Consider the following 23,658-nt stretch of genomic DNA (forward strand, 5'->3'; position numbering starts at 1 on the left):
AGGAACTACTGGCTCTGACTATGAAGTATGATAAATCTGTTTGGTCTATGAGTCATTATGGAAGTATACTAGTCTGAGGCAATGCAGATCAGAAAGCTGAGGATAAATAACACAAGGAAACACAGATAACAGGCTTTCCGAGCCAACACAAAACTAAGCAGTATCATTAGGAAACTTTGTGAAACTTATTCAGATAAGATGCTTTTTAGGCATGAAACACACAGTACTAGTGTAAAAAAAAATCTAGGAACTACATTGGAGAACCATAGAGCCTTGCAGAAATAACTGACTGTTACATTTTCCAGAATGGATTGGCTGGAAAATGACATACTGATGAGGAAAAAAGAGCACCTGTTCACTTTTATATTGTATTCATCGTTTTTCTTATTTTTGGAAATAAATACATAAATATTGTGGAAGAACATAAGATCCTGCTGAACCAACAGTAACTAAGCATTACAAAGTGCAATGAAATTGCAGTGAAGATATGAAAGTGGGCAAGTGGGATCACATTTGGAAAAATTAAAGGAAGATACCAGCTCACGCTTTCTTTTCATAACAACAGGAAGGCTAATGTTAAGAATTGGCCAAGAAGGCCAATTTAAGTGTAAATACCCAGTCTGGGTTTATTACTATTAGTGAGGATAAAATCCCAATTTGATATGAACTACTTCGGCTGCAGGTTGGTGCAGTACCAGCCAATGACCGCTTTCTTCCCTTTTACAGAGGGGGCTTCCCACTTCATTTCATAGTCTGCTTACTTGTTTTTCTTTTATTTTTTTTCCAGTCTCATTGTTCAGAGCAGCAGTAAGCAATATGTAGCTTGATTTCATCATCCTAGTGCTTTCTGACATTAAATTTAAGCCATGTTCACCTTCTGGTACTTCCAAAGTAAAATGAGAGCTTACTGTAGAATCTGAATCTTTCATATATCAGCTCTTACAGAAAAGAATAATTTCAGATGAAAGCTTTTAGAAGTTCTTTTATTCTGCAACCTGAAGCAACTGTGAGATGGAAGAGTATGCTGGGCTGTGTAGATTGAGGAGACAGCATGTCATCTTCCTGGCATCCTTACTTCCTTTATCATCCAGTTATCTGTAAATGCTTTGGCTTACAACTGACCGCTGGTTGTGCTGTATATTGGAAACTTAACATCTTCTAGCTAAGTGCACTTCTGACTAAGTGCATTTCTGAGTTAGTCTTCAAGCCAATAATCACCACTGGTAACCATTAAAATTCTGCTTCAGAGCTAATTCTACTTCAGAGTACATTAGACTGAGATTAGCTCATGTGACATTATTTTGAGGAACATATAATGGAGCAACAATGTGAAGCCCTGGAATTGCCCACACAAAACTTCACTTACTGCAATGAATAATGAAGCTCAAACATGGGCAATTTTGCCTTTTTCTGAGCAGTTGCATTTCAGAATTATTTGACTCAAGTTTGAACTCCAAATGCATTTACTGTTGTCTTTACAAATACTGTACTGAAATCTCTGAGTAAAATCTGTGAGTAAAAGAGAATGTATTGACAGAAAGGAGTCTTAGATGGAGCTAGCTAAAGACCTCCTCTTCCTGACAATATTGGCTCTTCATGGCCATCACCACCAGTTCAGATTGACCCACAGTATTCATTAATAGGAACAGATTCAGTTGGGCAGGGGGGTGGGGGGGGGGGGGGGTGCAACTTTCAAAAAAGATCTTTCCAAGAATACGTGGCCAGTAAGGAGACCGTATTGTTTCTATAAGAAAACAGAATGGGGGCAGGCAGAAAGATCTCCCTAAGTATGTACACGGCTTTCTAAGGTGAAATGTAGCTCTTACATAAGAGTGATAATTTAAAAGCTAACTGTTCCTGCAAGTGTACCTTTAAAAGGTAAATACTTCAATTAGCCATAACCCAAGGCTTACTCCCTTTCACTCTCTAGCATGATTTTTATCTAGATCTTTAGCAAGCTGGTAGAAAATGTACCCTTTCCAAAACTGAATGAAAGATGTTATGAAGCAGAACCCAGGATGCAGCAGAATGCAAAGACGTGCCAGTCAGCATCCTGGTGACCTACTTTTATTGTAGCAATTCCTTTTTTGAAGATATGTCACTTCTTTTTTTTTTTTTTTTTTGAAAAGCTGCACAATGAGGTGTCAGCAAACATGCTGCTTATCATTAAAGATTGTCATTCAGTGACTGCAAATACTTGTCTGTATGACTGACAATGTTAGTCACCAAACTCCCACAGTAATGTGCAGTATTGCTTTCCTAAAGGAATAAATACTGTTATGTTTCTACAATAGAAATATATGGCACTGGGCAAGTTGCCCATCTACGGTAAAGATGTCTTTTTATGTACTATAAAGTTGTAGAAACTGGAGATGCTATGGTGGTTTTACCGTGCTAGGCAGCTGAACATCACAACCGCTCTCTCACTCCCCCTCCTCAGATGAGGAGGGGAAGAAGTAAAGGAAAGAACAACTCACAGGTTGAGATAAGGATAATTTAATTAAATGAAAAAGAATTATTAAGGAAATATTATAAATTAAACAATTCAACTAAAGGGAAAAAAGGGAAAGGGGGAGAGGTAAGGGGAAAGGGAATAACTAAACAAAACAAGTAAAGGCTATGTGGAAGTGCAGAGGAAATAAATTACTCTCTACTTCCCACAAATGAGCGATGCTTGACCACGTCCTTGAAGCAGGGCCTCAACACACGTAGCCAGTGTTCAGGAGGAGGACAGACATTTTCCCAACGAGAGCCCACCCCTCTCCTCTTCTTCCTTTTTCCACCTTTTATTGCTGAGTGTGACATCATATGGTATGGAATATCCCTTTGGTTGGTCAGCTGCCTTGCTGATGTTTCTTTCTCACTTTTTTTTGCCCACCCCCTAGGAGGGTTAGAGAGAGTCCTGATGCTGTGCCAGCACTGTGCAGCAGCAAACAAAAGACCAGGGCTGTTCTAGCTACAAGTACAGAGCGCAGCACTGTATGGGTTGCCGGAAGGAAAGTTAACATCCCAGCCAGACCCAGTACAGATGCATGTTTTCAGGAGGTCAATGGGACAGTTGCTTGGGGCTTTTTCTGTTTGTTACAGGCACGTTTCAACAACTTATTCAGTGTATGTCCCAAGAAACAGGTCTATCTGATTCTTCATCTGGCTTAATAAAAAACATTTAATTCTTCCTCATACAAAAATTCCATGTCTTCAACTATCTGTTCACACACACAAAAGTACCACAGAATTAAATCTGTATTTCCTTTATTTTACTTAGCAAAAAATCATGTTTACATTTGGAACAACTTGGAAATGGGTTTAATAACATGACCCAAAAGTTACTTACAAAACAAACTGAGAACAACTTTAGATGAAACCAAAATAGATAATATACTTTCTGGAGCATTGTGAAACTAGAACCTAAGCTGAAAGCACTGGTGAACCAAGTGTTTCTAAATGTCTTTTCGTGGCTTTTTTGAGGATTGAGGATTAATAAATTAAATGCCCTCAAAACTGAAAAATAATTTCTGTTTCATTTACTGACAAGGGGTCACTATAATTCTGTCAATGATGAGGGCTGCAAAATTAACCTTCATCAATTAGCAAGCAAGCCAATAAAATAACTCTGAGTAAGTTGCATATCAGTGTATTACTAGGCATGTATTTTTACACTTAAGCCTGATGCTAACTGTTTAGATAAATAAAGTTTAGAAAGCACAATGAAAAATGAACAATACTTACAACCATACCGTTTAGGGACACCCAGCAATCTGGTGGGAAATCCTGGAGCAATGGTACTAAAAACTGAAGACAACCATCCCAGTGGCAAAGCAGTAACATCATTCCAATCAGATTAAAGATTCTCACCACAGCACTGGCCAGATCATATGTCATGTGGAAAATCTGTAGACAAAAATTACAGATGATTGATATGATGCAAATCAGAAATGCAAATTATTCACTTTTTATCAACACAAAGAAGCATCATCCTGAACTTCTAAGGAGGTAGAGAACTTTCAGTGAATTTTGGGCACAGAGTTGTACTGACACACCTGACACTTGGCTGGATGCCGTGGTTACATAAGCTGGTAAAAAGTGCTTAATTTGAATCAGTAGTCACCAACTAAAGTACTTTCTTAAAGCCCACAACTTCCTTCAATAAAGCAAATGTCACACACACATATAAATAAATAAATAAATAAGTAAATTACAGGAAGCTTGATAAAGGTAGTGAAACCATTACATGCCTGCTAATTGTGTGTCTAAATATTCACAAAGTTGTGGGAGATATAAATTCAATGACCCATTCAGAATGGCTTCACTTCTGCATTCCTTGTTTTCTTAAAAGCAACACAATTTGAGTAAAGAAGCAATATAAATAATTTTACATCTGTTTGGACGTCTGCACTGTAAATACCAGTTTGCCATGCAAAATGACATAGAAGTATCTTATTGCCCCTAATCACTGGCAATTTTCCTGAGAACAATACCGAATAATAATTTTCCTGAGAAAAATACTGAGAATCCTGAAACATCTGTAGTAGCTAAGGTTAGATCAAACTAATATTTAGAATTTTCCATTCTTGAAAAAAAAAAAAAAATGCATCTGCATCTTATAGTAAAAAACTAATATGTGTATATAGACTTTTAAAAACAACACAGACATTTTCAAGGTTGTCATGGGCATATTTGTTGTACAGGACTGGCATGAATGGCATCAATCTGTTGCCAAATAGAATGGAGAAAAAAACATTGTATTTAGCACTTTTCTTCTGTATTGCTTTTGAAGCACTTCCAAATTAGAAATATAGTCATATTCTTTACTTATTCCAGAAGTTAGTTAAGGTAAATATGATTTATTTAAATAAACATAAAATGTCACCATTCAGGTGTTCAGTTTAGAAGCTGAAGAAGGTTCTGTTGGTATTTCATGGAATTTTAAGCAGAAACAAATATTTAATTGAATAGATAGACAAATGAAATCAGAGCCTGTAGTGCTAAAAACATCAGATTCCTAGAGGCAGACAGCCTGAACCATTGTATGTGTGAAGAAAAGGCAGCAAAACAACACAAAGGATGAAGGCCAATTGGTATTCCCCAGGTATGTGAAGAGACATCACCAGCAACACTGGTGGGCTGCACAAACTATTAGACGTTATTATTGGATCAAATAATAAAACTGCAGATCAGAAGCAACACTGGCTGTTCCAGTTAGGCTTCCTGTCTGTTTTCACAATGTAAATGATCCTCTTCTTTCACCATCTCAGTCTCTCATCTCATTGATGACACAGCAATGCACCCCCAGGCACTGCAGTTTGAGATCAGTTTGTATAATCATGACCGTCCTCTCTGCCTTTACAAACCACTCATCGTCAAAACCGAAACTCCAGAAGAATTCTAGTATGCAAGAGGGAATTATTGTATCCTTCTGCATAGCTAAACTGAAAGCAGTAATTAAGTACCCACACTGCACATAAGTGCAAATACAAATACGGAGAGCACGCTGAGGTCATTTTCTGTTAGTGGGAGTTTGTCTTCTTTTGAAAATGATTGCAAATTTTTGGATCCCCAAATGCAAAACCTACATAGTAGAAACATAAATCAGGAATTAAATTTGTGTGCAAAATGTTGTTTCAAGTTAGGGCATTTTAAGAGAACATATTCCAAACCCCAGCTTGATACACTTTGGAAACAAATGCTTCTAGCATTATTTAAAATATTATGTTTTATCCAAACACCATCTAGTTCCTGTCAAAACTGAGAAGATGAAACTGATATTTAGGAAAATATGTAGACAGTAATAAACTGAAAAGTGTTGCCATTACAAATTTGTATTGTTTAGAAAAGTATTTAAGTTTCAGCTATTTTAATAGCTATGTTTTCAATAGCAAGATACCAATCAAGAGAGTAAGGTGGTGGGACTGAAGTAATTTTATTCAGAAGAACTGAAACAAATAACAAGGAGTACTGCTGATTAGGAACACTAACTAACTCTGAGTTTCTTTCAGGTTACACTATACCCATATGGTTATTTTATTAAATGTTCAAAGAGCAGATAAAGTCCTGATCACACGAAAAGTCACAGAGGTTTTGTCAGGCAAAGCAAGATCACAGAATCACAGAATCACAAAATAGTTAAGGTTGGAAGAGACCTCCAAGATCACCGAGTCCAACCTCTGACCTAACGCTAACAAATCTTCCACTAAACCATATCCCTAAGCTCTACATTTAAACGTCTTTTAAAGACCTCCAGGGATGGTGACTCAATCACTTCCCTGGGCAGCCTATTCCAGTGACTAACAACCCTTTCAGTAAAGAAGTTCTGCCTAATATCCAACCTAAACCTCCCCTGGCGCAACTTTGGCCCATCCCCCCTCGTCCTGTCACCAGGCACGTGGGAGAATAGACCAACCCCCACCTCGCTACAGCCTCCTTTCAGATACCTGTACAGTGCAATAAGGTCGCCTCTGAGACTCCTCTTCTCCAGGCTAAACAGTCCCAGCTCCCTCAGCCGCTCCTCGTAAGACTTGTTTTCCCCTGCTTTTTTCTAATTATTTTTCTGCAAAACTAGAGAAGACCAGGCAGAAACAATATATATTTTCCACAGAGAGCATAACTTCACCAGGAATTTTCTGTTGCTCCAGAAAAGCAAGCTATACTACCTGTACATTATGGCTGGGTGAAAATCAAAGGCCATCTCAGTTTTGACCCCATAGCATTCTCAAAGACCCTCAAGCTTCCCACTTAACTGTACTGAAAGAGGATACTGAGTGCTTTATAAAAATGGGTCACAACCAGAGCTAAGCTGAGCAAAAACATCTTCGTTTCTATGTTTACTTAGAGAACTTTTCTGAAAACATGCACCTAAGTGTGATAAGCAGGGAAAGATCTGGTTCTGTGAAACTGCCCAAAGTCCATGAAATAGCACTTGCACAGACCTAAAGACTCCTGCATCCTTCTCCTACCTCTGTAACTACTTGTAACTTGCCTAGGCTTAGGCAAGATGACAGATTGCACACATATCCTGTGATCATAGCTGCATAAAAACGATCACTCTGTGTCTTGGATGAAGCCCAGGTTTTGGCATCAATTCAGGTTGCAGAGATGGTATGATCTGTGAAGCACCTATCTTGATATAGAATTTTCATGATTTTAAGGCATTTTGTGCTGGTACATTTTTATTTCAAATTTTAGAAGCTTCACACCATTTTATTGTGTAATGTGTACTGAAAAAATAATATGCGGGTGAACGGATTTGTGTGTGTATTTATTCCAGAATTTCAGGGATATTGCCTAGCTCTAAGGGATATATTACTTCCTGCCTATCCTGTGAAACTGTATGATGACTCAGTAAAGCTTCCCAAGTGAGCCATCAGAATGAGGATATGGAAGGAGATAGTACAAAGGAAGACTAAAATTCAAACCAAATAGCTGGAGCACTGAGTTCAATCTGAAGTGCCTTGATGAATCAATGAGGTCTTCTGATGGGTTTGGGTTTTGCAAGGACAATGTTATCTTGCAGTCTATGATTGACTAACTCATTTTTCCTTCAAAGTAAGCAACATCTGCCTCTTTATTATTAGAATGCCTTTGCAGTAATGATCACAGTGTAAGAACAATAACTTCTTGAAAATTATATGAGAAACCACATCTAGTAAGGGAAATGTTTTTAACAGTCAGCATTTGACACCAACACCTTCCAACACTTCTGACACCTTTTCACTCAATAAATTACTCCTCTGCAGCTTAGCATGAGGATCATTAAGTATTATTAAAAATGCAGGAACATGTTATGAATATTATCTGGATTGCTTAATGTGGTTACATGATATTAGCATTTCCATTATACCAAAAACTAATTGTGGCATTTTATTGCTCATCTTTTGCTTATATAGCCCAATAGTTATTGCCTATATAGTCTAATAGTTAAGTAGCCCATTTGAATAACTGTGACAATTTTGTATTACAGAGAAAAAAAAAAAAAATCCTAAGAAAAAACCTTGTGTGTGTTGAAATAACCTTATAATAGCTCTGCATATTCTAATCAATCTTCAGTAAATAAAAGCTGCTTTCTTTTTTGGAAAGAAATTTACCATGGAAATATGTGTTTGTTCTCTACATTGGAAGGGGGAGGGCTCTTTGTTAAAACTAATAGTTAAACTAACCTCTGGACTGAAGTGCAATTTAATGTTTCATGTTTTTCTATGAGGAACTGATCATGATACATGGAAACAAGAAGTAGTAAGTCATATTTTTATCACATTTTCTTTTTGTAATCAAAAAGTACAGCACCACATTAATGATTTAATCCTTCCTAAAAGTCTTAGGAGATGTGGAATTTTTGTTTTATTTTATTTTATTTTATTTTATTTTTTTTAAGAAAGGAACCGGAGCATGGAAAGCTAACACCACTTATTTGCCCATCTGCAGATTGTTCAGCAGGGAAGAAGAAGTGGAGACCTCAGAGGGATTTAGCTTGGTTTCACAGCAGAAGTGTGCAATACATCTCAGTCATATCACAGAATCATAGAATATTCCGAGTTGGAAGGGACCCATAAGGATCATCAAGTCCAACTCCTTGCACCGCACAGGTCTACCCAAAAGTTTAGACCATGTGACTTAGTGCACAGTCCAAACATTTCTTAAATTCATACAGGCTTGGTGCAGTGACTACTTCACTGGAGAGCCTGTTCCAATGCGCAGCCACCCTCTCAGTAAAAAATCTCCTCCTGATATCTAGTTTGAACTTCCCCTTATCTGTCTGTCTGAATGGATGCCTTACTAAGACAATGTTCATAACAAATGTATTCAAACACTTGCAAGCTTTTAAAAGTTAGACTTAAACACAATACTCAAGTGTCTGGTAGCCTGGTTATCACTAAACATTAACCATCCATAAATAAGCAGAACTTGCAGCTATAAAACACATTTGAAAATCTGGTCACTTTGTTTAGATTCCTAAGTATGTACCCGAATATTCAGCATAACCACCAAGAGGTGCAAACTTTGGATAAAAGATTTCCAAAAAATGACTTGAGAGACATGAGATTACTGCAAAAGAGAAACCAAAAAATCCATTGAGGACTAACCTTTTCTACATTATTATCCCACATAACAGGAAGTCAGGAAATACATAATAGGTATCACTTCTTTTTGTTTACTACTCAATTTAATTTCCGTTTCTGATTATACTTTTCATCTTTTTTTTTTTTTTGGTAATAATGTTACTGCTCATAATTTCCACACACTTCAAAGATATGCTTAATAATAAATTCTGGTTCACTTCTGAAAACTCATAATTTCTTCCTATATTATTTTTATAGCCTTTTCTCAATACCATGGAAACATTGAATGCCCCTGACAGTGGCTGAAATGTAACCACAGATTAACTGGTTTCAATATTTTAGCAAAATTTTGCTCACAAAGAATAAGAAATTGCTCAAGAAGTTTGAGTTCACATGTTTTATCTCAGTTTTTACTCACACTTTATTAATGAGTCTCTTGATTCTCATGTGTGAAGCAGGAAGCTGCCTATTCTTTCCTCACACTTATAATGGAGCATATGCTTTAAATTGGTCTTGCTGACTCTGATTTCTGAGTCTGAGACAGAAAAACTGTTCCAGTCTTACCAACACACTTGCTTAATCGTATTTGAGGGCTGTCTTATTAAGTTAATAGTGTATACATATTTTAACTAAATTAATAAAAAATCTGATGAACTACTGTCATGGAGTGCATTAAGTTATCCTTTCTACCTTCTGGTAATTGCGATGTAATACTTCTTCAGCTGTGATTTTTAGTTCAACTTGATTTTTAGGTTCAGCTTACATAAAAATAGGTTTATAAAAATTACCAGAATTTAACTACCACAGGAGGGGAAAAAAAAAATCTTAGGATGTCCTGAAAAAAATATTAAAATCTTTTATAACTGAATTGATCCAAATACTTCTTTTGCACCTCAAGCATCAGAAGTGCTTGTTATGATAAAGCTAGCTTGGGTTTAATCTTCAAATTCTGATTTGCATCATGCCTTGGGCTATATGAAATGACACGTGTACTAAGCGAGCTGTGTGGAGCCTGGAATATTTAACAACCACCGTAGGGAGACTGAAATAGCTGCATGTGTATGGCAATCACTGAAAGCACACTGAAAGCAGAATTCAGCACAACAGTGGAAGTTCAGGCTAGACTGCAGGGCAAAATAACAGTTATAAAAATGACAAGGGTTTTTTAGGTTCATTCTCTAGGTCAGTCCAAAATTATTAGGATTATGACTCGGAGAAGTAACTAAACAGAGATTATGAACTGTAGGATCCAAATTTTCCTACCAGAACTAAATTTTCACTTTTAAGACAGCGCACAATGCCTCTTTTGGTGCATCTGTCTCTCCATACACTTTAAACAATGAAATCCAATTATGACTTTTTAGACATTATATTCAACAAACTGATTTCAAAAGACATTCTTTATGATTGATCCAACTCTGACTAAAGGCCATTTCTACGCTCTATATGGAAAATATATCTGCAAAAGTAGATGTAAAGGCCCATTGATTGAAATGCCAGGCTATGCCCTCGGGGTTATGTTTTACTCTCAACTGACTCGATGCTTGTGCTTAATTTTATAATAAATAATTCAACATTGATAATTCAGTAGTGGGGAAAGGTATATAGCACTATTTAGTCTAGTTGTATTTGTGACCTTGGAGGGAAAACTCCAGTGATTTAATAAACAGAACATACTATTTTTAATCAAACATTTCCAGAAAAAAAAAAAAAAAAAAAGAGCTGAGAATGGCCTATTTTATATGACCTTTAAAAATTGTTATTTTCCAGATGGAGTCAATCTGACATTAGGTTTTATAATAGCATTCCCATTTATTCCTCTTCAAGGCATGTACAAATGGCAGCCAGCTTCCATGGAGCAAAAAGAAGAGCACAACAATATATAAATGTGACATTGTACTGAGTCCAGGTTAAACCTGAAAGCATTAACAAAACTGTTTTGCTGAAAGAAGAATTAGGCAAGTCTTGGAAAGGTCACATATAACCAGGAAGCAAAATTTATTTACTCCATATAAAATCTGCAATACACATTTTTGACTGTAAATTTGCCAATGCCATATTAATATATTACCTCTCATACAGAGGGCATAACTTCACTATCAAAATGTGTATTTTTATTATCCTGTTGCTATTAATGTGTGGCCTGTTTTGACATCAAAATAGAGAGTATTTTAGTTCTACGAAGAAAACATGCCAAGACTGACAAGTCTCAGGAGCCTAAAACAAAAATACAGTGCTAATTTTCACTGTGTTTTTACACAGATGTGGGTCTCTTTCAGCAGTTATTTTGATGATATACCTTGTTAGACTAAGCATCTACCTTCATTAAGTGAAGCAAAGCAGAAAAACAAAAGCAAAACATAACTACAACAACAATAAATAATAATATAATCATAGCTGTGAGAAAGATACAAATATGCCATATTAAAAGCTATCTCCATTGCAAAACTTTGCTGAAGCTATTCTCCTTAAGTTATAGTACAAATTTGAGAGTGACCGTATGGCAAAAAATACTTGAACCTTTCCTGAGTGGAGATTGTGAGTTTTGCTGGCTTGAAGTATGGCTCATTTTCCAGCATTAACTCAAGCATCAGCTTCGCCTGACATTCAGCTCAAGCTTCTTGATGGGCGAAGTATCTCAAGTGACAGCCCCACTGAACTCAAGCTCTGTGAGTGGAGCTGAGCTAGAATGAATGTTTCATGTATTATCTTTTATAATTAGTCATATCTTACAAAGAAGGCAGCTGTAAGATACAGCCAGTATCTAAATGGCCCAAAATATTATTTATGATTTATCTTCCCAGCTGAGCGAGAGATACTCTTTCTCATATTAATGTGCAGATGTACTCTGGTGTGAAACAGAGAAGAAAAGTAAGTTATTCACTATCAGCAGGACTCCCACAGCACTCAAAAGGGCAATGGAATGACCAACATGAATCCTAAAAATTATCACTGCCTGAAGCATTTCAAATATAAGGGAATGAAGTTAGCTACCTGATTCCATTTTTTTTTTTTTGGAATTAATATGAGTTTCTGAAGCCTAATTATCTAGTTTTAATATGCTTACACAAGCTGTTGTCATCCTTATTAAATGTGAAATTAAACAATAAATACCAGAAATGTATTTTATAACAAAGTTTACCACAAAATGTGTCATAAATGCTGAGACAAATTTGGGATACCCTTTGGATGAACCAGGACCTTCACAAAAATTGCCATGTTTAATAAAATTGTTTTATACCATACTTGATTATTCAAGACTCACAAATACTGGACCCTTGTGATTTTGATTTTTGAAGTGTAACTTCAGAGCCAATCACATCCTACCCCCAAGAAGCTGAAGTCTTTTCCTCTCAGATATGTATTTATAGTAGAGTTATGGGATAGTGTGCCAGCTGGACCCACCATCAGAGCAGGTGTAACACAAACTGGACTCTCCAGTTCACAGATACAACACAAAACAGTGCACTAACTGCTTCCCATGATCTCACTCAGGCTTCTTCATTCTATCTGTTGAGCTACCTGAATATTAAAAACATCCAAGGTATATATCCATGCATGTCATGGATACATACAGTCAGGTACATAAAGCATTTATAGAATCACATGGTTTTAGGTTTCTCTGGGATAACCATAACAGAAGAAAGCCTTCTACTGAAATTCAATAAAAATGAATAGGCACAAAGGTGATAGACTGCAGAGAGTTACTTAAGAATACAAACAAAGTAGTAGCATATCCCAGAATAGTATGATTTTACAACTGACAAAGTATAAATGGGACACCTGTAACCCACCTCTTTCAACCTCAGTATTTTCCTCAGCATCATTCACTTTTTATAAAGGTTTTAATTTCCAAGCTCTGTGCAAACAGGATGAAAACAGGTATGTTCTGAAAATAGAAGAAGCACCATCATCATAAACCCCAAAAGGATCCATTTGAGAGTGAAGGGGATGAAGTTCCTAAATCATGAGTTCTTTTTACATGATGCTTACCCCTTAAACCACACTGCTGCATTTCTGAGCTTCTAACTAATTCTCTTAATTATAATACAGCAACATAATGACCTAATAGCAAACAACCAAAATAATGAGGAATATTTCTCCTGAGGATTGTAAGTTGGTGTTTCACTGAAGCTATTGAGGTTAATCTTCCAAACATGGAAATAATGGGCAAGAAATTGAAAATAAAAGCTGTTATGTTAAATTTCTTGTGGTATAAGAGTTCTGAAACCAATTTGATTCACAATTCTTCATCTTAATAGCAGGAAATGCCTTCATTTTAAAAAAGCCAGAATGTTGTTTTATGAGGCACAACTGTCACATTTTAATGTTGATATATTTGGGTTATTAAGATTAATTATAACCAGTGAATAAAATATTTGAATTTCCATAATGTACTGGGAGCTTGTTTTTATAGTAATCTAGATGGCCAATCCTTATTAAAAAAAAAAAAAAAAAAAAAAAAAGTTATATCTAGAATTTTCAGTATAATAAACTCAGAAGATTAGTGCAAAAATTAGAATTCTTCAACAGATAGATGTTTAAAACCTGAAACACAGAGAATGCATTTATTCCTTTGAAAATGTTGGTAATCTTGCTAAAGGCAAACAATATGTCATACTCACATGCATGCACACACACACAAAAAATCGAAAGAATAACATCTAAAGATATACATATGAGTAAATAATTATTCTAATATCAAAAATTAACTTCTGAGTCAATATTTCACAGTATTGATTAATTGTCTTAAAATTATGTGGCTAATTGAACTGCATTGGAAAAAAATATTTTTTTCCTGGAAGTGCAAATAAAGCCTGGAGTTACAATCGCAAATCACGTAGAAGTTACTCAAAATCACACACAGGACCTCTTTTGCAATTTGAAAAGTTAAATACAAAAATATTAATAAAAAAGAACAAAAACAACAAAACAAACAAACAAACAAAAACTAGTGCCTGAACAAGTAGGAAGAGCATACCAGAATCCTAGTCTTTACAATCATCTCAAAATTTGCCAGTAGAAATTAAGAACTCAGTTGCCTGTTAAAAACTTCAGGTGGTCAGAAGTATATCACCAGTTTAAACAAATTAGTTTGAAGATTTGCATACAATACACTCTTGGGTAAAATATCTTGTTTACTTGATTTAGTACACAATACTACCTTGATCAGAAATTTCAGATGCTAAATTATTCTATTTTCATAACTGTGTTCAACTTAATAAATACATTACTAGAAAAGTGAGTCTATACAACCATATCCAAAACCATAATTTGCAAGCAGGTCTGAATACTCAAAAGTCTCTCCAGATCGAAAGTCTATGAAAAAAAAAAAAAAAAAAAAAAAAAGAGAGAGAGAGAGAGAGACAAAAAATGCATATAAATATGATCAGAAAAGAGGAACTACTGTAACAAGAAAGAAGTACGAAGTATGGTCCTATCTGGCTTCTTTGATTTTTGCCTATTTCCAATAACAATTAAAATAATACATACTTCCGATGTGTAAAATTGTTCAGGATTTAATGCACAATCACCTCAGACTTCATGTTTTACTGCTGTCAGTTATAATGATGAAGAGCTGAAATGTGGTCTTCACACCCTGATTAATTTTTTCCAATTATTTTTTAAGTTTACAGTTAGTAATATACATTTTTAACATATACCTCATTGTCTATCTTCAGTTTGCCATATAAATAAAGAAACGAGACAGATTGCCTTATAAATGGCACAAGATATCAGCCTATACTGAAATGTATACTAAATGTCAATAATACAACTGGAACAATCACTTACTGAACCTCATCAGCACACCATAAACCACAGCAATGGGATGAACCTGTTGAGTTCCACTGACAACTCACCACTCACCATCTCCCTGGCAGGGTTGGCTCCAACTTTGCAATCACCAGCCTTAGGTTTATCACCACTGTGGGTGCACTGTGATAGCTCTCATTTCGACATATGGATCTGCACTTGTCTTTCTTGGCTGACCTAGCTGCTAACAGTGGCTTTCTGCTGTTTTCTAGGTGACCTGATGAAGATCAAACTTTAGGCTTTACTGCAGAATATTTTGCACCATTTTCAATACACAATTCCCCACTAGGCCACCACAGGCTGCCTTAGGTTCCCTGCTGCAGCTCATTGAAATCACGTTCACCCCAGCTGTTGACTGTCAGCCATAAGAGTCTTTAGCTGAACATTTAATCTTTGTACTCATATTTTCTAAGGCTACTGAGTCCTTAGAGATATGTTGGGCACAGTACAAGCAAACACCTTCTACATGTTTACTGCTAATTCTAGGTATACCTTCCACTAATTTCTGGGTATGCCTTCCATTAGCCATTCATGGTTGTGGTGGACAACACACCTCCTCATTCATCCCAGGAATACCTCTATCCTCTTATGTATTTTGATTTTGTATATCAACATTTCTGATAGCTAATGCTATTGCCAGCACTCCTGCATAACAGTATTCAGTCCATCCTTCACTCGGCACCAGGAAAAACCTTCTGTGCACTCATTCTTTGCAATCTTGGATTATTTTACTGACAGAGGTTCGTCTGTCAGTTTGCCTGAAGCCTTTCAGTACAGATGGAAATTCATGTTAAAAAAATCACCTGCGTGCTGCCCCACAGAGATATACCATGTGGTGTTCTGCAAAGGGCCTTCAATGATTGGCCACCGGCAGCGAGCCTTCCTGGGGTACGTCCTACTCTCACAACATGTTGCTGAAGACTCAGTAACTTAGGTTACAGACACATAGATGACCTATGGTTACCTTAGTATGCTTTCTTAAGTCTTATTATCTACAACAGGAAAAGTGATGGAATTTTGTCTGTAAATGGCACTCCACATAGCCTTTTAATGACAAAACCTAACTCCACATTTTACATGGTTAAATTATACTAGGCAATTAAAGCACTTCTGCAGCATGGTTGGTGCTAACAATAAAAAAATAGCAGGCTAGTGCTAACAATACCTCTTCCTTGATATCACAGACTATAATTCAATGCTGTAGTCAGCAGTTGGTTTTCTTCTCTCTACTGTATAATGATAACCCTTGCTCTTTCCAAGATGTAAAACACGGACTCTTCACTACAGGACTAATAATTTCTTCTTTTTGGTTCTCCTTCTTTAGAGTTTTTCCTCTCCTCTCCCCTCCTCTCCTCTCCTCCCCTCCCTTCCCCTTCCCTTCCCACCCCTTCCCTTTCTCCTCCCTTCCCCACCACGCTCCACCCCGCCTCCAGTCTCCCCTCCCCTCCCCTCTTCTCCCTTCTCTTCCCTTCCCCTCCCCTCGCCTCCCCTCCCCTCCTCTCCTTGAGTCTCCTCTCCTTGAGTCTCCTTGAGTCTCCTCGAGTCTCCTCTCCTCCAGTCTCCTCAAGTCTCCTGTCCTCTCTTCACCTCAAGGATGTTCAATATTGTACTGAGATCAAGCACACAGCCTTGCTGTGCAACACTGAACAATACTTGTGTTTGTCAACTTCAAATAGCAAAACCATATTTTGTTTCATATTTTCTAAGAACAGGCCACATTTGCCTGTTGGCTTCTTATTGATATAGTATACCATAGCCCCTGTGCAGCCTTTTTCCAGTCCCATGTTTCTGCTTTGTCTGTCTGCTGACAACGAAGCTGACTCCCTGGAGCAGCTGGAATCAGTCTGGATATTGACCTAAAGCATAGCTCACAGATGACACCTAAATGACAAGCAAACACTGAAGAGGGTTCATAACAAAGCAAAAGTTGTGCCTAAGAACTTGAGGCAAACATAGTCTTTTTCACTGAAAGTCCCAATTCTTTTTCACTGAAAGTCCCAATTATCCCATGTATTCCGTTTTAAATACTATGTTTGCCTCAAGTTCTTAGGCACAACTTTTGCTTTGTTTTTATATATATATATATATATTCTTCCTTCAAAAGCAGGAAAAATTGGGGAAATTTCCTCTGGGACATTTAATAGCTTTAGTTTCCATTCCCTTTACATTGCTGTTAAAAGATGGAGATTATACTTGTTGCTGTTAGAGTGCTTACCTCTACAACACAGGTTGCAACCTCTTGCTTTCACTGTCAGTCTGTTTCTGTCTCACCCATACTTTGTACAGTTACAAACTTCCTACATCTCCCCTTCTGCTTTTCACATTTAGAATATAAAACAAGAAAAAGCTGTTAAGCAGGATCATGTAAAAAATTTTAAGAAGAAAAATGTATCCTTACTTTCTCTACATGGATTTATAAGCAATCCCAAACTGCTAGTGAGATTCTCACTCACTTCCATTTTTAAAGGCAAATTCTTCTGTGACTAAATGTCTGGAGGAAAAGGATTTACTTTCAGCAAGAAGACCAAAACTTCCCTCTCATTTCTGTGCTTTCTTATTCTAGTTCCTCAGAGTATCCCTGCAGTACATTTTCAGTCCACTCCTAATGTTCTTATTTTTCTATACCCTGTCCCTGTACCATATCCTCTCTATTCTTTTTCTGTTATTATTATTATTATTATTATTTTTTATGTATGCTCCCACAGAAGACATAAACATTACATCCAAAAAAACATCCAGAAAAGGTTTTCAAATTTAGAGAAGGCAACTCTGTCCATACTTCTTCAGAATGATTGCATCCAATGGCTGTCATGAAAAGGTCAATATTTCATATCAATTACCATATCACAGCAATATTGCCAATTCCAAGTAAATATAATAGTGATTTAGGCAACCCCATAAACCCTGAGAATAAAAATATGCTTTGGGTAGTCCATATTTGCATGCCTATCAAAATTATCACAGAAATTTGTTGAGGACTAAAAATAGATATAAGAAAAAAAAACAGTAATAAATTTGAGATGTTTACAAGGTCCCACAACTCCAGGAACTAAGACTCTGGGAGAAAAGCCTGTAAGGCTATTTAATATATTTAATGCATTTAATATTGTAAGGCTATTTAATAGGCTATTGTAAGGCTATTTAATATTGCAAGGCCTACAATAAAGTTGGAAGAGTTTGCAAAATTTGCAATGGCATTTAAATCATCCCACTTTTACTACCTCAGTCCTAAATTACAGAAATACTTTGTTTCCAGAAGGCGAAATCCTCGAAATATTTATCCTGTGTGCTCTCAGAGCTGTAATTCACATCACTAGGACAGTGCTGTGACGGAGGCTGAGTAGCAAGAACAGCATTTACGCAATTGCAGAGTGACAGCGTACCAGAGAGCTATTTTTACCATTGAGTTTGGCAGAAATGGCTAATCACTAGGTGCTTCAAACATTTCAAAAACCCTAAAGCTGGGGGTCTGCATGTGCATGGGACCACTAGAAAAGCGAGGAGAAGCCATGGTTTTTACAGAGCTGAGAAAACTCTTTGCCTACCAAGTTCTTGTCCTGAAGAGACAGGCTTTGAAAAATACAAACAGGCTGCAGGGAGTTTTCTGAAATACTGCTGGATGTGTAGTAGCACTTACTCTATCAGGCATTATTCCCTCAAGTACAATTTTGAAATTACTCTGGATAATTTATCACCTACCCAAATGACCCTGTCACTTGGCTAGTCCATCAGCCTGGAACTTGCTCTAATATTCCCAGCCCCAGAAAAAGCAATAAACAACTGCTGTTTTTTTATAAATCAACCTGCCAAATATATATATATATATATATATATTTTCTTTCTTCCTATAAGCATTCCCTGTTTGATGCCCAGAACAAATACTCATAAATCCTGGGTCACCCACAGGTTTTCTAGATATTAAAATGTCATAATGTTCATTGCTAAATAGAAAAAAAAAAGGGGGGGGGGGGAGGGAGGGGGAAGGAGGAAGAAAAGAAAACATCATGATCATTCTGGGAAAACCTTTACAGTTTGACCGCTACCATCTGATTTCTATTTCTGGAATAAACACATTAAAAATAAATGAAGAGGTTGCCTTACTTTTTTGACAGACCTCCTGTGATATACTCAGACTGTTCTCTGCACATTACAATTAAGACCTCCACTTACACTGCTCAGTCACATACCCATACAAGACCAATTGCAGAACTGCTTGCTGTTGAGAAGGAGGAGGCAGGAGCACCACAGCACTTGCTGACTCTCTGGGGGCAGAGGAGCTGCGCAGCAGGCAGAGAATCCCTATGGGGGCTGCTATACCCTGTCCCGTGCATTCAGCACAAGGAGGTGGCACATTTAATGCTCATCCATCCCCTTTACTCCTGTATGGAGTGGTAGTGTCATGGTGTCATGACCGTTATGTGGAGAACTGAATGAGGTCTTAGAAAATGGAGATAAGTATTATTTATATAAAAGACCTTTTTTTTTTTTTTTTTTTTTTTTTTTATACCCCACCCCCCAGCTCCCCAGGAACCAAAGAATTCATTTCAACCGGCTAACGGTAAAATGAATGTTAGCTCTGGAAGTCAAAACAAAATAATTAACCAACTAAATGCATCATTATTCTCAAAAGATGAAAAAGGATTTGTAATCACAGACTAAAAATCCTCTTATATCACAGTCAGATCTCTGCAACATCTTCCCTTCAAACTTTTTAGTTTTCCTTTCAATTGATTTGTCTTCTCTTTACACTTCAGTGATTATTGATTCTTCCTTTCAGAGGAAGCACAGTTATAAAACAATTATCTGCTCTCTCAGTATTTTCCTGCCATATACAAGCAAAACTCTACTCCATTAGTGTACAGCTAGATCTTTTATTTCATTCAAGCATAATCATTAAAATGGGAGAAGTGTTTTCTGATGCTGGATATAACGTACTAACAAGTTTGTAATATCATATATCATCTGGAGATACACATATATACAAAGTGACGTATATATGTATATATAGATATACATAATTATACACAGGTGAGTTATGACAGTGATGTTTGTCAGAACTAACACCAGGGTTTTTACACACCCCTTATGCTCTTCAGCAAAGCCTCCACTTCTACCTTTATCCCAATCTCAACAAGGTTTCACCACTACAGCACCATTTCTATGTACAAAGGCAGTACTGATTCCATGCACAAATACAAATCTTGCTTCTTCTTCACTTTCAAAAAGCCTTTAACTGAAGAATATACAGAGGTCCTTCGGAGGATGTATATACCTCCATGTCTCCTAGGGAAATCCTTGGCTTCTAGAGTTTGATATTGCATTCAGTGGATACTAGATTTACTGTATTTTCCCTGTCCTTTCGTGGCTGAATTAAATTAAGTGGCTGTTAGTATATCCAAGCCATTAGAGGAGACAGGATCTAGGAGGGATGAATCTGACAGACAGCCAAGGGGAAGAGACAACTGTATGGTAAAGATGCCAGAAAGTATCCAGACAGGCAGAAGAAACATAAGAGCTGTAGTTCATATGGATTTGAATTTGTTAGTATTATTTGCCATTTTATCACATCACACACTTTATTTATTTCTGAAATGGCAAAAGGATCTGTTAACATTTCCTCATATATGTTCTAAATCAAAATAAAAGTAAGTTCAAGTTTTATTTCTGTGTCTCTACTCCTGCCATTTAACACACACCTCTTTGTTACCACCAGACTCCAACACTATACCTGTCTGTATTGGATGTTCATCTTGCATTTATTGTATCAGTGACAGTAAAATTGACCGTGCCAGGGAACCTGTCCTTTCTTGAAAACCAAGCTAGGGACATAGTAGATTTTGCAACCTTTGCAGTTTACATAGGATTAACAGGGAGACTTAATTTTATCTAAACAGTTAAAGATTATTATCATGTGGGTATTTATTACTACTGTGTCCTTACATGATGACCTAAAAGAAAATATGTAGATATTGTTTCATATGTGCTGTGGACTTAGACACTGTTTAGAAGGAAAATGAGAGGAAAGGGACACTGCTGTCAGTTAAATTTGTGGATACACATCCAGAGTTCACAGACTAAAATGCTGAGTGATGAAAGGCAGTATAGAGAACACGCACAATCTCATTACAAAGCTTTCTTGTATTTTTATTACTTGTTTTACGCTAATTTTAACAAAACTATAGAAACTGCCCTGCTAAGCAAGTTGCAACATCACCTAGACCTGGCTAATTAAAGATTCAGAAAAAATACCATGAAGCTTAATGCATAAAATGAACACCCAGGACGTCTGAACATTTTGTTCTCTTCCAAAAAATACTCTAATTTATTTTAATCCGGTAGGCTTTTGGGTGCTTTTTTAATTATTTTTTTCCAGCCACGTCAGCTTTCAGAATTTTTTTTACTGAATTTGCTGTGACAAAGGTCCTACATACACTGTTACTCCACTGGACGTAAAAGTGGCTTGTGACTAATATTAACCATTTCAGGACACAGTGAAAGACCCTCTGTGTTTTTCAGCATTAGTTATTTCAATTCTTCTACTTCAAATGACACAGAAATGTTTATACCTAGCCAAGAGGACTGAAGGCCATGCCATCTTCTCCAGTGCTACTTCAGCAATAGCCCATTATCACTATTACTAATAACCATTAAGAGACGCTACCACAAGAGATTGCTCTTTGGTTTCACTAGCAGCTCAGCTGTCTTGCTTTACATGGTGAAGCTTATTAATTCAGTAGATATTTGTGTTCATCTTGTAAAACCTTCATGTAAACACATATATGTATAACTGTATACATAATTTACCAATTACAGGGCAGTGATAATGGTTGCTCATGCTGAGAAGAACTCTGTTCAAGAAACCCTAAAAAGAAGCAGGGAAGGCTTCCCTCATTTGTATCTTCCATCATATCTCATACACAGACCAGCCCTAAGCCTCCTGCCTTTCTCATTGAACAAGCCATGTTTATACTTTTTAAAAGAAAAAAAAAAAAAAAAAAAAAAAACTCAATTACTTGTAAATATATTTCATAACAAAATTCCAAGTTCTAGTATAATATCAGGAAATCTTCATACAAGGACAGTTTTATTCCATGAGTTATTAAAAATAAAATTAAAATAAAATAAAATAAAATAAAATAAAATAAAATAAAATAAAATAAAAAAATTTAGATGTGTTTATTTGAGAAAATATGGAATCCTGTCAAAAATCGTGTGTATTATGCTGCTATGATTTTCTTTTATTTACATATGAATTATCTGATTTATTTTTGAACAAAAAAAGCATGTAGTGCCACCTAGAGGTATTCATAAGCTTATGAATTTGAATTTTTGACAGCTCAAATATCCTGAATTATGTTTATTTTTCCTGAGTGCCTTGGAATAAAAATATGTCTTAAAGGAGGCTTATACAATTCAGTTTTATCAGCTGGACAGTGCAGCATAAGCTAATTCCAGAAACACTGTGAAATTAAGTTATTTCAGTTTCAGCAAGTAACTCTCAAGAAACTTGCTCTCACAGAATATTAAAAATAAATAAATAAATAAATAAATAAATAAAGTATATTAGAAGGAAATAAAGCACCTTCTCCTCCTGCATCTGAACTCCCACCTTATCAAAACAAAACAAAACAAAACAAAATAAATAACAAAGCCTTATTTTAACTGGGTCTATCTGATGTGTGAAACTTAATTTCTGATGCTTGAGTCTGCATTTCATGTCCTCCAGTCCAACATTAGACAGACTAGATGGGAGGTCCCCTCAATAGTGGCGTGCAACCAAAGTGGTAGTCAAGCACAGCATTTACTCACTCTGTTTCAGTTTTAATTCTTGGCCTGTTTTGTTTTATTTTGTTTTGTTTTGCCTCTTCCTTATTCTTTTTTGTCAATAAGGGATATTTTGGCATTACTCTGGAAAGACTGTGGATAGAAAAATGGATTAATCTATTTAAAGCTACTTTCAGATGCAGAGAATTCATAAAAAGTGCACTGCTACCAAAAGAAGCCATGTACCATACGTCTCTCATTACAGATAAGGACTGATTCATTTCTTAGGCAGATTTTTTATAGAAAATGCTATAGCAAATATAATGCATGTCCAGGTCTATTTCTTTCTATTGTTTTTCACTGCAAATTTTGAATGACCATTACAAATGATTTTATCCTGGAATATCATTTTACTTGATGCTTCAATCACATTGGATCATCATAATAGTAATCATTCCATTTTATTGGATATAACCAAAAAAAAAAAACAAAAAAACCTTTCCATATGCAGGAGTGGCAGCCTCTTCAGTGCTAACTACAAGAAGACAAGGCAAGTAATTCAACAAATGATCTATGTTCCACACAGCAGTTTTTTTCTCAGCTTCCTCCCCACTATCAAACTCACCCACTCATCTCCAAACTCAAGTAATTTGAAGATGCTACCAGAATGTCTGTGAGGTTGGAGGAATCAGTGAAATTATCTAGAAAGCAGAAGCACTGTCCAGAAACAGTGTATTATAATAGATTTCTCCAAAGAATTATTCAACATTTCCCTTAGAAATTTGTAAGAACCAGTAACATAAACACGAGATGGGGGATTTAAATCTTACTTTCAAGTACTAATGTCAATGCTAGTGTGGACTTCAGAGCCATTTATAAGAGTGTTCATATTGTCATACTATGTTATTAAGCATAAAGATGATACAGCAATATTAATGCAATAAAATCCTGTTAACCATGATACCACTAAAAAAAAATTAAAAGAAAGAAAGAAAGAAAGAAAGAAAGAAAGAAAGAAAGAAAGAAA

The 23,658-nt window shown here is 36.2% G+C and overlaps 1 protein-coding gene across 1 annotated transcript in view; it reads right to left on the bottom strand.

Moving 5' to 3' along the window:
- The window catches only part of HCN1 (hyperpolarization activated cyclic nucleotide gated potassium channel 1), a 195,327-nt gene that overhangs the window by 80,110 nt on the left and 91,559 nt on the right, over positions 1–23,658 (bottom strand). The window contains exon 3 of the mRNA XM_035310079.1: positions 3,730–3,891. Coding sequence (XP_035165970.1) covers positions 3,730–3,891 — 162 coding nt within the window. The remainder of the gene's footprint in view (positions 1–3,729; positions 3,892–23,658) is intronic.

The sequence above is a fragment of the Oxyura jamaicensis genome, chromosome Z, assembly GCF_011077185.1.
Source record: "Oxyura jamaicensis isolate SHBP4307 breed ruddy duck chromosome Z, BPBGC_Ojam_1.0, whole genome shotgun sequence".
NCBI lineage: Eukaryota > Metazoa > Chordata > Aves > Anseriformes > Anatidae > Oxyura > Oxyura jamaicensis.